General features: G+C 37.0%; 2 protein-coding genes across 5 annotated transcripts in view; both read right to left on the minus strand.

Annotated features, from left to right (window-relative positions):
- Positions 1 to 163: 163 nt before the first annotated feature.
- RpL7 (ribosomal protein L7) lies at positions 164 to 2,272 on the minus strand. Its single transcript, XM_033473821.2, has 6 exons — positions 2,147 to 2,272; positions 1,605 to 1,719; positions 1,336 to 1,511; positions 1,006 to 1,253; positions 530 to 627; positions 164 to 316 (listed from the first exon to the last, which is right to left on the minus strand). Exons 1-6 carry the CDS (start codon positions 2,155 to 2,157, stop codon positions 206 to 208), a joined length of 759 nt encoding a protein of 252 aa, XP_033329712.1. The 5' UTR covers positions 2,158 to 2,272; the 3' UTR covers positions 164 to 205.
- Positions 2,273 to 2,854: 582 nt separating this feature from the next.
- The window catches only part of hlk (hulk), a 50,770-nt gene continuing 41,443 nt past the window's right edge, over positions 2,855 to 12,181 (minus strand). For 2 of the 4 annotated variants that reach the window (XM_033473900.2, XM_033473898.2), the window contains 12 exons: positions 10,753 to 11,076; positions 9,925 to 10,113; positions 9,710 to 9,847; positions 8,272 to 8,376; positions 7,386 to 7,483; positions 6,646 to 6,730; positions 6,429 to 6,560; positions 6,152 to 6,334; positions 5,938 to 6,078; positions 5,416 to 5,739; positions 5,151 to 5,333; positions 2,855 to 4,557 (listed from right to left, as the gene is read on the minus strand). In XM_033473900.2, coding sequence (XP_033329791.2) covers positions 4,370 to 4,557; positions 5,151 to 5,333; positions 5,416 to 5,739; positions 5,938 to 6,078; positions 6,152 to 6,334; positions 6,429 to 6,560; positions 6,646 to 6,730; positions 7,386 to 7,483; positions 8,272 to 8,376; positions 9,710 to 9,847; positions 9,925 to 10,113; positions 10,753 to 11,076 — 2,090 coding nt within the window. In that variant the 3' untranslated portion in view covers positions 2,855 to 4,369. Of the gene's footprint in view, positions 4,558 to 5,150; positions 5,334 to 5,415; positions 5,740 to 5,937; positions 6,079 to 6,151; positions 6,335 to 6,428; positions 6,561 to 6,645; positions 6,731 to 7,385; positions 7,484 to 8,271; positions 8,377 to 9,667; positions 9,848 to 9,924; positions 10,114 to 10,752; positions 11,077 to 12,181 lie in introns of all 4 variants that reach the window. The other 2 variants (XM_033473902.2, XM_033473901.2) reach the window with 2 other exon arrangements.

Genomic DNA, 12,181 nt, shown 5'->3' on the forward strand with positions numbered 1-12,181 from the left:
AAATCATTTGATAACTAATGAGAAGAAAATGATGTAAATGATTTGAATAACACTTATTCTTAGACTTTTATATTACAATGAATCTTTATAATATGACAATTTCAAACCATCCTTATGACTAGTAAAACATATGAACGCAAAAGTAATAAGTAACACAAGATAGTATATTGTATTTAAATGTTTATTTATTAAGATTTTTATAAATTTAAACCATTCTCCTGAGAAGTTCGTTGATTTTATCTTCTCTGTTTCCAAAGTCACCACCTTCAACATAATGGTTAGTCTTCTTACGCCATCCACCATTTGGTGTATTGAGCTATAGATGAAAGAATGAAACAATTAATTTTGTTTTAAAAGTTAAGTATTTGGTTAAAGGTTTGTTTGATTTCGACTAAGAAACACAAAGTGCATGTGTTCCATGAAGAGAAGATCATATTATTCTTCGACATAGTAGGAGATCGATAGAATATTGAACATTTCTACAATCATGCCTATGTCGCGGGTATGGGTAACATGCATTTTTATATACCTTGAATGGCCATAAGAAATTGCTTGCATATTTGAATTTCAGCCCAACTGTAAATATTTCATGGACTAAATCTTCTGTACAAATAATACCAGAACGACCTGTAAAAACATATTTCACTTATTAATAACATATACTATACAATTGAATAAAAAAGACTGTTCTGTAATCATTTGTATGAATTTTCGCAATCCTGTACATAAACATTACATGAAAAGGTTTTCAAAAATTCTATTACTTTCTGACAAGATGGAAGGGAGAAGTATAATAATGAGTTCAACTCCCATGGACTTGCCAGTACATAAACATTACATGAAAAGGTTTTTCAAAAGTTCTATTACTTTCTGACAAGATGGAAGAGAGAAGTATAATAATAAGTTCAACTCCCATGGACTTGCCAGTAACATAAATTAAAGCAATATTTAGTAACATGCAAATGTAAAATGATTCTTGAAAAATAAGAAAGTAAAACAACATACCAAGCTTCTTCTCAATAATAGCATTGCTGGTAATAGGAATACGTTGCCTGTTTATTTTGGCAAATCCTCTTTTGTAAATCAGTTCACGAACTGACTTGAGATTAGGATATCCCCATGTGATGTAAGGTTCAACAATACGAAGCATGTTGATTGTGGCCTTGTTTAACTTCACAAATACACCATTGTTGATCTGTTTTAAGCGGAATAATTGAAGTACTTTGCGTACTTTCGGTGCAACTTGGTTCACACTGGAATTATTAAATTTTATTTTATATGCTAAATATAAATTATTTAATAAATAATTGTTTGAAAATCATAAGTTATACCAACCCCCGAATACGTATAACAAAGGCGAGACGCGCTTCCCCAGGGATGTAGTAGTTTCCACGGTTTTTGGCTTGTCTTATTAATCTGATTTCATCCCTTTCCTTGGTTCTGTATTCTTTCACATATTTTTCTGCTCTCTTAAAGATATCCTTCCTCTTCTTGTAACGGTTTGCACGTTGCTAGAAATCAAACAAATTTCTTAAGTAATTGAAAAGCAAAATTTCAAGTGATTGTTTAACTTGAAATATGAAGTATTAATTAAATTCTAGTACCTTAATAGAGGTTTGAAGACGTGCAGCCTTAACTGCTTCACGGGTTTTCCTCCTCTTAAGTACCGACTCCGGTACTGCCGGCAGTTTCTTAGCTGAGGGGACAGTTTCCTTCTGTCTGTAAATTAATATTTATAAATGTTATGAACTAAACGTACATAGTATATACACAATAACATTAACAAGTACCAGTCGCATGGTACACAAAATCAAGGTTATGTAAAGTTTTGTCATGCAATATGAAACAATACCACTATCTAAAATAATAATATTTACAATTCGATCCGATTTAAAATAAAAACTAATCGTTTCCTATAAAATCTACAATGTAAATATTTATAAAATATTAACTATGTTCTGCCTCACGTTGGTCGAGACTTGTCAGCAGCAAGTTATAACTTTTCATTATCGCAAGAAGTTTGAAAACTATAGTAAACATTCGATAAACCAGATACTAAGAATCAATAATAACATAATTTCAATCGGATAGAGTTATTATAACACGCGATGTTTTCAGATTTCATTAAGACTCGAACAACACTTACACGTCCGCCATTCTTCCGCTAAGTAAAGAAATTTTCAATGTCCGTGCACTTCAATGCAGTAGTGGATTGTTTGCTCTAAAGTTGGCTTCGAGCCGTCCCCGTTATGTTGTATATGTGGCGGCGGGAAATTTGAAACACTCCTTTACTTTACGTCATTGTGTTAACCTATTAGAAATATAAACATAATTCCGTATATATGTTATGCTTTAAAAAGACTTTATATGTTTGATACTAGGAGAACTCCATCTACATCTAATTGACCCATTGGGCACAATGTTGCGTGAATGCAATATGTTTTATGTAATTTTATTATCAGTAAATTTATATTACTGTATCCTATTGTACATATTGCACATTTATATCAATTTTATCTGAAGCAGTTTTTAGAGAATCTTTCTTTCATATCTGTTTCTCCTGTAATGAATTGGTATATGGAATCTGTAATTATGCCATGTATACATGTCGAAAAAAATAATTTATTTAATAAGTTATTTACGTTTTTTATTTTGTTCCACACGAAGCATCAGTTCAAGCATCAGTTCGATAGCGTTTTTATGCTTTTCTAAACAATTTTGTAAGTACTAAATAATTATAAACATAAAAATGGCCTTATTTCATTGCTCGGAGCCCAATGGATTAATTATAATTGCTAATCGAGTTTTACGACAATAAATACGTAAGGACGGGATAATAAATTCACACGCCATGCACATTAACATACTCCCAGATGTATTTCGAAAGTTCAATTTAATTCTTAGAGACTTGACCAGAGAAATACAGATTTCGCTGAATTATCAACGCCGTCCCTAAGCGAATGAAGTGTATCCAAAATGAACTAACATTATGTGCGCGCGCGCAATTAGCGTCGATTAATTAAATCTACGCGGTGTCCTGTGAGAGAAATAGGCGAAGAGAAAGAAACGAATGCGAAACATAAATGTAAAGTAAAACCATCGTATTTTGTCTTATACAATGCATCGTTCACACTTTTACATTATTTACAATCGGCAGGTGGAAGTGTGTTCAAACGGGTTCGGAATTGGTCTAAAGGGTTCGTTTAGTCAATAAATTCCTCGTTAACCGATATTGCATCAGCAGGCAATTGTTTTACTGGTCGTCACATAGATCTTCACCTTGTCTGGGTCGATAAAAGGAAAGATCGGCGATGATCCACGGGAACAGACGCGGATCAACGCGACGATCCTGTGTCGATCATCACCCCTCGCGAACGTGGACCAAAGATGATCTATCGTGCGCAAGACCACTGTCAAAGCCGTCGACGACAGTCGACAGTTCACGCTAAACAAGTTACGAAAACCAGAATAATTATAAATTACGGTCGTCGATGATCATCGACCACCAAACATTCCTTGAATCGCAACAGTGTACGCCGGTGTGCGTCGATTCAGCTTTATAATCACTCGAAAAAGAAAAAGAATAAGAAGAAGACAAAGAAGAAGAAGAAGAAGAAGAAGAAGAAGAAGAAGAAGAAGAAGAAGAAAAAGAAGAAGTAGAAACACAACAAAGAATTCCTGGTACGTGTATCGCTTACGTAAGAAATACAAAGTGTGGTCGGAATAATGGCTACAGTGGATCGTAAGAAAGCAATACAATGAGCTGTAGTAGACAAAGATTTAAACGCGATAAAAATATATAGCAAACGATAATAAACATACGCATTAACAATAATTTTCCTAAAACACGATGCGACTCGAGTGTGTTAGCACCGGACGGTAGCTCAACACTAATGCGCCCTCGCTCCTCCGCGTTGTTCAGACACCTCAGCTCCCTGGATCAGCTTTCTGAATTTGACAGAGGTCTAAATCTTCTTTGGAAAGGTCGACGGATTTGGTCCACGTTTTTATACATATATATATATATATGCACACACCGTGCCATGGCAGCCGTCTCGAGCCCGATGGTACGGTGTGCGCGAACAAGCTAACAATAAGTATACTTTTATTCGTTCATCGGCTAGCGAAACATGGCGCTCGTCGATGCCGCGCAAGAACGACGGATCTTATCGTCGAATCATCGAGCCTTTGATATCGTGTCGTTCGTTCCGGACGAACGGTGTTCGTTTTAAGTGAAACATGTCGGAGCAACAACAACAACGCACATTCGCGCAGCAACAGTCCACGTAGTCTCTTTCCTGGCATTCTCTTTTTTTTTGTTTGTTTGGCTTGTATAATTAAACCGTCTTTAGCTTCCTGGTCCTAATTTTCACGCTTGCTTCGGATGCGCAGTTGTCGCGGCAGGCTCCGACCGGAAGCACGACAACAGGAAACCGGTGTACATGGCAAACAGGACGGTAATGGCAATCAGCATGTACATGTAGATGTTCAGTTCCGGCTGACGGTACCTGTTCTTGCGCAGCCACTCGAGCACGTCGTGTTCGTTGTGGATGTCGCCTTTATGGAAAAATGATTGCGGAACAATCAATGTTAAATCAAGATTATATTTTATAAGATACGAACGAGAATTAACCTGGCTATTAGGCATGGGATCAAGTTTTACATATACTTACTTATGAATTTGAATAAATTTCGACAAACTAAGTTTCGTTCCATGGATTTCGATTAATGGTCAAGAACAATAAAGTTCCATTAGGTATTATACTTGCTACGTGAGCATTTTGTGCAAGTTGGTTTCGAACTATATGTAGGATTAAAATTTAACTTCAATGTTACTTCTTTCTTCAAGGTGTGTTAAGTAAGGAGTAACACAGATATCTTTCGTAGAATATAATTATTTTTATATAATTTCTTTTTATATATTTATATAATTATTTAATTGTATTAAATAGATAGATGAAGTCGACATCTTTATTAATATTCTGAGGAAACAGCTTGTATCTCTTATTTAGCACACCCTGAACACCATTATCAACAGTTTATTTGAAGAATTTTACTTTCTCTCTCTCTCTCTCTCTCTCTCTCTCTCTCTCTCTCTCTACATTTTAATTAAATGAAATGATTTTTCTATTAAAATGAAACATATGTACCTCGATAAATACTGGGGAATCTCTTGCGAAAGTACACAATGGCAGGCAGTTTGGTAACACCCCATTTCCTAGCGTATCTCGGGTCAGCCATCTTGACGAACGTGATGTCCAAGTTGTCCGTCTCACTGTCGATGTCCTCTAATTTTTCATTCACTTCTTCGCTTTCCTTATTATCGTGCTCGTCTGTAAAACAATCGGTGAATTCGGAATAAATTGAAAACAGTTTACCGATAAGTTTACGGTCATTTAAACGTGTAATACTTACAAAAGAAGACCGCTAAGAATTCGTTCTCGTCAAGCAACTTGTCCAACATTTTCTTATTGACTTCTTCGATTTCGTTCTTGATTTCGAAGACATCCTGAGAAGTCAGCCACTGGAGGATCTTGTCCTCTTGCGTCAAATCTCCATCGTACAGCAATGGTGTTTGTTTACGGAAATAAACGAGCGACGGGACATTGAGGATCCCATACTTCTCGGCAGCCTCGGGGCTGTAGACCTTCACGAAATCTATGCCGAATAAATCAGCCTCGCCGTCAATTTTCTCCAAGGCTTCCATGATCTCGTCGCATTCGGGACAATCTTCGTCGTCTACGAAACATATGTCGATATATTTAATGGAATCTGATGAAGTGAACCATTTTAGAAATGTCAAAAATATTTCCTAAGTAGAAAGAAGGAGATATTTTGAGACTCCGAGAAGATCTATTTCCGTTATTTTGGTGATTCATAGGAAAACTTGATCGCTTATTATTCAACGAGGTGTGTCTTATGCACTTCAGATCTTACAGAAGAAAACTGCTAAGAATGGAGATTCTTCTAGTAGCCTCTCTAACATTCTGTCGTTGACTGCTTCGATCTCGTCCGCCAATTCACGATTGTCATCGTCGATCAACCACTCGAGAACCGACTCTTCATTTTGCAGATCGCCTGTGAGGTACGAAGAACAAATGACTCATAGAAGAAATTCCAATTTAGCGAGATCTAATGAATTTTCAGAAACCTTCGAACAGAAGAGGATTGCCATTTCGAAAGTAAACGAGAGCGGGAAACGTTTTGATCGAGTAGCGTTTAGCTAATTGGGGATCTTGAATCTTCACCAGATGGATACCAAAAACGTCGCATTCGTCGTCGACCCTCTCTAATCCTTCCAAAATTTCATCGCATATGTGGCAGTTTTGTTTATCTGTAACACAAACGATAATTTAAGGTTGCCTTAGACAGATTCGAAGGACGTCGCTGTATAAGGACGTAACGTAAGGACGTCGACGTATACTCACAAAAGTATACAGCAAGGTACTGAGTCTCTTCAACTGACGTTTCCAGCATCACTCTAGTTATCAATTCGATCCTGTCCTCGGTCCTCTGGGTGATCAGCCATTGTAGAACCTCTTCCTCCACCGCTAAATCACCTGCACGGAAAAGTGTATAAAACGGTCAACAAACGATAGAATAAAAGATGAGTTACTGTGCTTTTATTTATGCAAAGATGCAAACCTTCGAACACATTGGGCAGTTGGCTCTCAAAATACACTAGCACAGGAAAGTCGGTGACTCCATAATCTTCTGCTACCTTGTAGTCCTGAAAGAGAAACGTATTTAGAAAATACTATTTGAAAGATTTATTTAAAACCCCTGCAACAAAACATTAGAACACTTTTTAATGTTTCTTTTAAAGCTTGGAGGTAATTGAACCCTCAAATCGATTACAAATTTGTTGTATTTTGTACTTTATAGAAAGAAACGAACATATCAAATGAGGGATTCCTCAGATCATTTGAAGTAACTTTGTCCTCAGTGAAAATGCAATCCGTGGCTTTGTTTACGAGTTATTAACGAAAAACACTGACCAATGAGAGATCGTGTATGGCTGACGTCCCGTTCTCGCGACCACTACCGCTGCGTCAAATTGCCGGCGCCATGCAACATTGGCCACGAGGGTGGAACGCCGATCGTACTCGCTCTCCGACTGGTCAGTGTTTTTCGTTAATAACTCGTAAACAAAGCCACGGATTGCATTTTCGCTAAGGAAAACGTTACTTCAAATGACCTCAGGAATCCTTCATTTCCCGGAAGTACCATAATTATCGTATATAATCAGCTTTATCTTACTATTTGACTTCATCGTAAATGAATAAATTGTCCATAGAAAATATTTAAATAATTCTAGGGATCGATTTTTGATGCATTTGATCGAATACTATTTGACAGGTTTGTGAATGTTTTCTAGAACTCACGTTAGTTTTAACGAAAGTGATCCCGTGTCTGTCGCAGTCGTCATCAATGTTCTCCAGCTCCTCCAAGATCCCCATACACTGCTCGCAGTCTTCGACGTCTAAAGAGAAACTGTATCGTTATAAAATTCGCTAACCCTTAGAGAACAGTGTTTACTCGAAAGACAGCAGCCTATTGGGGAACATGAAATGATACAGGCGGTGGTGTTCAGGTTCACGACGATCTACGAAAGCTGCTGTCCACACCGGAGGGGAACTAACTCTATTGAAAAATGACACATAGTCTGCAGAACTGGTAGCAAAAGAAATTCTGAATCGATCAGATTCATTCAAACATGGCCAAACAAAAAAATTACATGCTGATCAGCGGGATGTCTAGGGAGCTATGGTTCTTCTGCTTGGCTCTATTGGTTTTCTGCATGCTGTCTAAACGTGCGGGTACACCTGTGTGATAGTGTGATCGTGTCCCAACTTGAGAAAAAACAATGTTGTACGTTTATTGTCGCTCGACCTGGAAAATCGTGTTCTCGTAAAAATCGGGCGCATTTCAAAAATTCATTTGCCCCGCGACCGAAGAGAACCTACGGATTCGCCATTTTAGACACGAACGGAGGGCGTCGAAAGCTCTTACATAAAAATTATTTTTATATGCTGTATCGTGTTCGGAGTCAAAACAAGCGAGAAAATCTGCTAAAAACATCGCAAAAATGTACACGCCAGGATCGATGTCTGAAGTGTGTGTGTGATGCTCGTGTTCGGATTGTGGCACACAGAGATGAGATTTCTGGCAGAGCTATCTGGAACATAGTTTAATGTATCGGCGAATAGAGAAGAGTGGGACCGGGGTCAGCAAATGAAGGTTTTTGCTTTTTTCTGTGTTCACGTGTACCATCGAGTTCCTCGGCCGCATCGTGCTCGACGATCCTGCGCTCCTTATGGCGGCCCTGCTTGCGCTGATTTTTTGCCTGACACAACTCGCAAAGCGTTCTGTTCCCTGCGGCATTAGCAGACAACGTGTACAGCCTCAGACGTATCAAGACAAGACAGAGTGACGAGAGAGATGGCCAATAGCAACGTATAACGGAAAGTACAGACGGACAAAATCGACGATTCGGTTCGGTTAATCGTTGCGACACATTTAAGCCGGACAAATAGAAGCGTCAAAGACAACACGACGATTCACCGTGGCCTATGTACATTGAGTTCGCGAGACAGTTTTTGGCTCGACATCGTTGCTTCCAGAGCAGGAATTAATATTCGCAAACGAGTTGCTGGCTGCGCTCAGCAGTTATTATTCCCAAGTACTTTACAGACATATAAATTGATTAGACTTAGGTTTCATTTGGAGACAAGGAAGGATGTACCCTGAGAAATCATAATTTAGGAATTGTTTGTGACACTGATTCTGGTAGCAGTAGTTTCATGGAGATTACAAATCTAGCATTGAAAATTGTATTAAATGTTGTAGTGACAAGAAAATTGAAGTGGCTTATTACCGTCTGGAAATCGAAACGAGTTATTTTTTGGTTATAGAATAGTTTTAAACACGTTCGCTGGTGGTCATCGAATACAGTGGCTCCAAAAAAAAGTTTTATTTTATCAATTCATCCTATATAAAATAAAATTTAGCAATCAAACAAACAATCGCATTATAGTTGACAAAAATTGCAATTTAAACCAATAAGAGAATTATAAAGCGAACTAAGTATAAATATCTGTTTGAATGGAAGTCAAATTAAAAAACTAAGACAGATGTTTAAATTTTTTTTTAGAAGCGAGGATTTTCATTGAGACGAAGGACATACGACAAAAAGAAATAGCTCCATATTATATTCATCCCTAAACTATTTGGGACATGATCAATATGAAAAGTAGAATATTATTGATTTTTATCAATGCGCACGTTCTTTTGAATTTTTAGAATGTACATGCAGTAAGTAATTACATAAGTGTAATTACGATTAATATTCTCGTATTTATGATATTTTTTAGTTATTTTTTCCCATATTTTATAAACGTAACAGTCATATAAATTTAACAGTCACATCTATGAAGCCAGTTGCTGAGGAAAGCCTTGCGAACGTGTTAATTGTATGTTCAACTTTAAGTCTTGTGCCAATAAGAGTAGCACAGAATGCGGAAAATATTTTCAGATTCGTGTTTTACCATTTGCAATTAAGTTTCAATTGATATAGTTCCAAAAATGGAGTAGAATAGATCGTAAGATGGAAGGGAATGTAGAAATATAGGAGTATTGTGCCACGCAACAGGCTAGTGATACATTCCTGCTTGGCAGTTGGCCGCGCCTGAAGAACCGTGAGACTTACAGAAGTACACCGCCAGCGATTCCGATTCCCTAATCAAATTCAGAAGGTCCTCTCCCTCCAAATCTTCGATTACCTCCCCGGAGGGATCTTTCTGCGTCATCAACCACTGCAGAATCTGGTCCTCGTCATACAAATCACCTGCAATCGTCCAAAGTATTTGAAAATAGATATTTAAAACTATTGAACGTATTTTTAAATCTGTATTCAAGTACTACCTGCATAGATAACCGGTTCTTTAGAGGACATCTTAAAGAACAAAATGGCGGGCAGCGCGAAGACACCATACTGTTTCGATAGCTGTTTGTCGTCGATTTTCACAAACTTGATTCCCGCCCCATCGGCCTCGTCGTCGATGTGTTCGATCTCTCCTAATACCCTGCCACATTGTTTGCAGTCGTTGCTATCTAAACACACGCGCGCCGCCGCGTTCGAAACGCTCGAAAGTCTTATTTTATTTAATAAAATGCAATTTCATGAAACTATACCGTACTTTTAAGTATATTTTAAAAAATGCTTACAAACATTAGAAATAACAATCGCAGGTGTGACAATGTACTATTTTTCAATCTAAAAAGGATGTTAAAGTTGAAGTTTTTGTTTTGTAAATATGTAGCTAGAAAAATTATTTCAAGGCAGATTTGAAAACGTATTGATGAGAATATAATATTCGAAATCTTAACAAGGGACGTTATTCGATGAAACTGTGCTTGTAGAAAATTAAAAAGTGTGAAACCCACGTTTAAACAGTGAAATTAACTCTTTGAAGAGTGGCTGCTCTAACGTTATTTCGGAAACTGTTCAAGATCAAAATTGAGTTCAAATAAAGTTACATGGTGGTTTGCATATTTTAAATTGACGAATACTTTTATTATTATCGTTGATTTCGGATTTAACGGCGATTTAAAAATATAAGTTTCACATAGGAAAACGGATTTCTTATTTTTTACTTTTGCACGTTTTCTTGAAGATTCGTACCGAAGATTGTACCGAACACCCGAATTCTAGTTCCATTTAAGTAAAAGTAGCCCAAATTCGATACTCACAGAAGAACACAGCCAGGTAATCAGTTGTCTGTCTTATCTTCTGGAACATCTTCTTATTAATTCGTTCAATGTGATCGGTCAGTTCCATGTTTTCTGGATTGGTCAACCAATCGAGGACCTCCTCTTCGTCGTCTATGTCTCCGTCGTAGTTGATGCTCTTCCCCTTACGGAAATACGTGATACCTGGTGGATTGCGGAATCCGTACTTCTTCGCCATCAACCGATCTTTCATCCTGACGATCTTTATGCCATACTCAGCCGCCTCATCGTCGATCAACTCGACGTGCCTGAGCACTCTAGGACTTTCCGGGTCATCCTCCTTGTCTATGAAAGCGGGATAACTCGTTACATTTCGAATCGATGCGTTATTATGCCGAAGAGGAATTTCATGTCATCAAGTTGTTCGAAAATAGATTGCAGTTTCCCGATTGGTTATACCTATAGCATTTGCATATCAGACATTTCAGATTTACGTTGATCATGCAATATTCCATATTTGAGAGTTTATCATTTATCAATCATTAGAAGGACTTATGCTTTTGTTTTTCATGCTTGTCTAATTGAAGGTAGGACGTGAAGCAGTAAAAGGTACTCGTCATTTTAATCTTAATGATCTCGAAAGTAAAGAAAGTGAACGTAAAGTACTATATTATTGATTGTATAGAAGTCCTGATTCTATAAAATAGAGGGCCAATGAGAAAATTGTATGGAACTTCTATGGATACTTTGATGCTTCGGACATACCTGAGAAGATATCTAGAAATCTATAGTAATTTTGCCATTTGATAACAAAAATATGAAAGTAATTTTTTTTTTTTAAATTGAAAGTAGGTAATTCGGTATCTGGGTATTCATCCTAATCTGAGGTATCTGGGTTTACACACCTAAACAATTTATTTCTGGACAACCTAGTATTAAACTGTGGAACCTATTTGTTACACAGAAAAGGATAGTAAAATAGAAGATTTTAGTGGATTTCCTAATTTGTTACAGATATTAAGGGTTTAATAATCTCTTTTGAGTCTACTCTATACAAACTGGGCCATGGAGGTGAGAATTAGTATAAATATACATTAGTATAAACGTATTATAGAAAACATTTTCTATGAAGTTTTGCAGTACTGCTAAAATCAAGTCTAGGCAATTGTTAAAGAATTGATCTTTTTGTGGAATTAATTCTAAAGACCAACCCCTCCACACAATGCTTACCTGCTACTTTGTAGTATAAATACAATTTTATTTAGACGTGTAAGTATTAACAAAGTAACAATAAGCAGCAATTTTGGATGTTTTGTTTTGACCAGAAATAAAAGAGCAGAAATGAAAAATGTATATTTTTGGAGCTAAGACCACCAGTTTCGGAATAGATCTTACAAAAGAAAGTTGCAACGAAATTATGAAAATGGGATCATGAATTTCTTGGTTTGAA

Source organism: Megalopta genalis, chromosome 6 (genome assembly GCF_051020955.1).
Source record: "Megalopta genalis isolate 19385.01 chromosome 6, iyMegGena1_principal, whole genome shotgun sequence".
NCBI classification, from domain to species: Eukaryota; Metazoa; Arthropoda; class Insecta; order Hymenoptera; family Halictidae; genus Megalopta; species Megalopta genalis.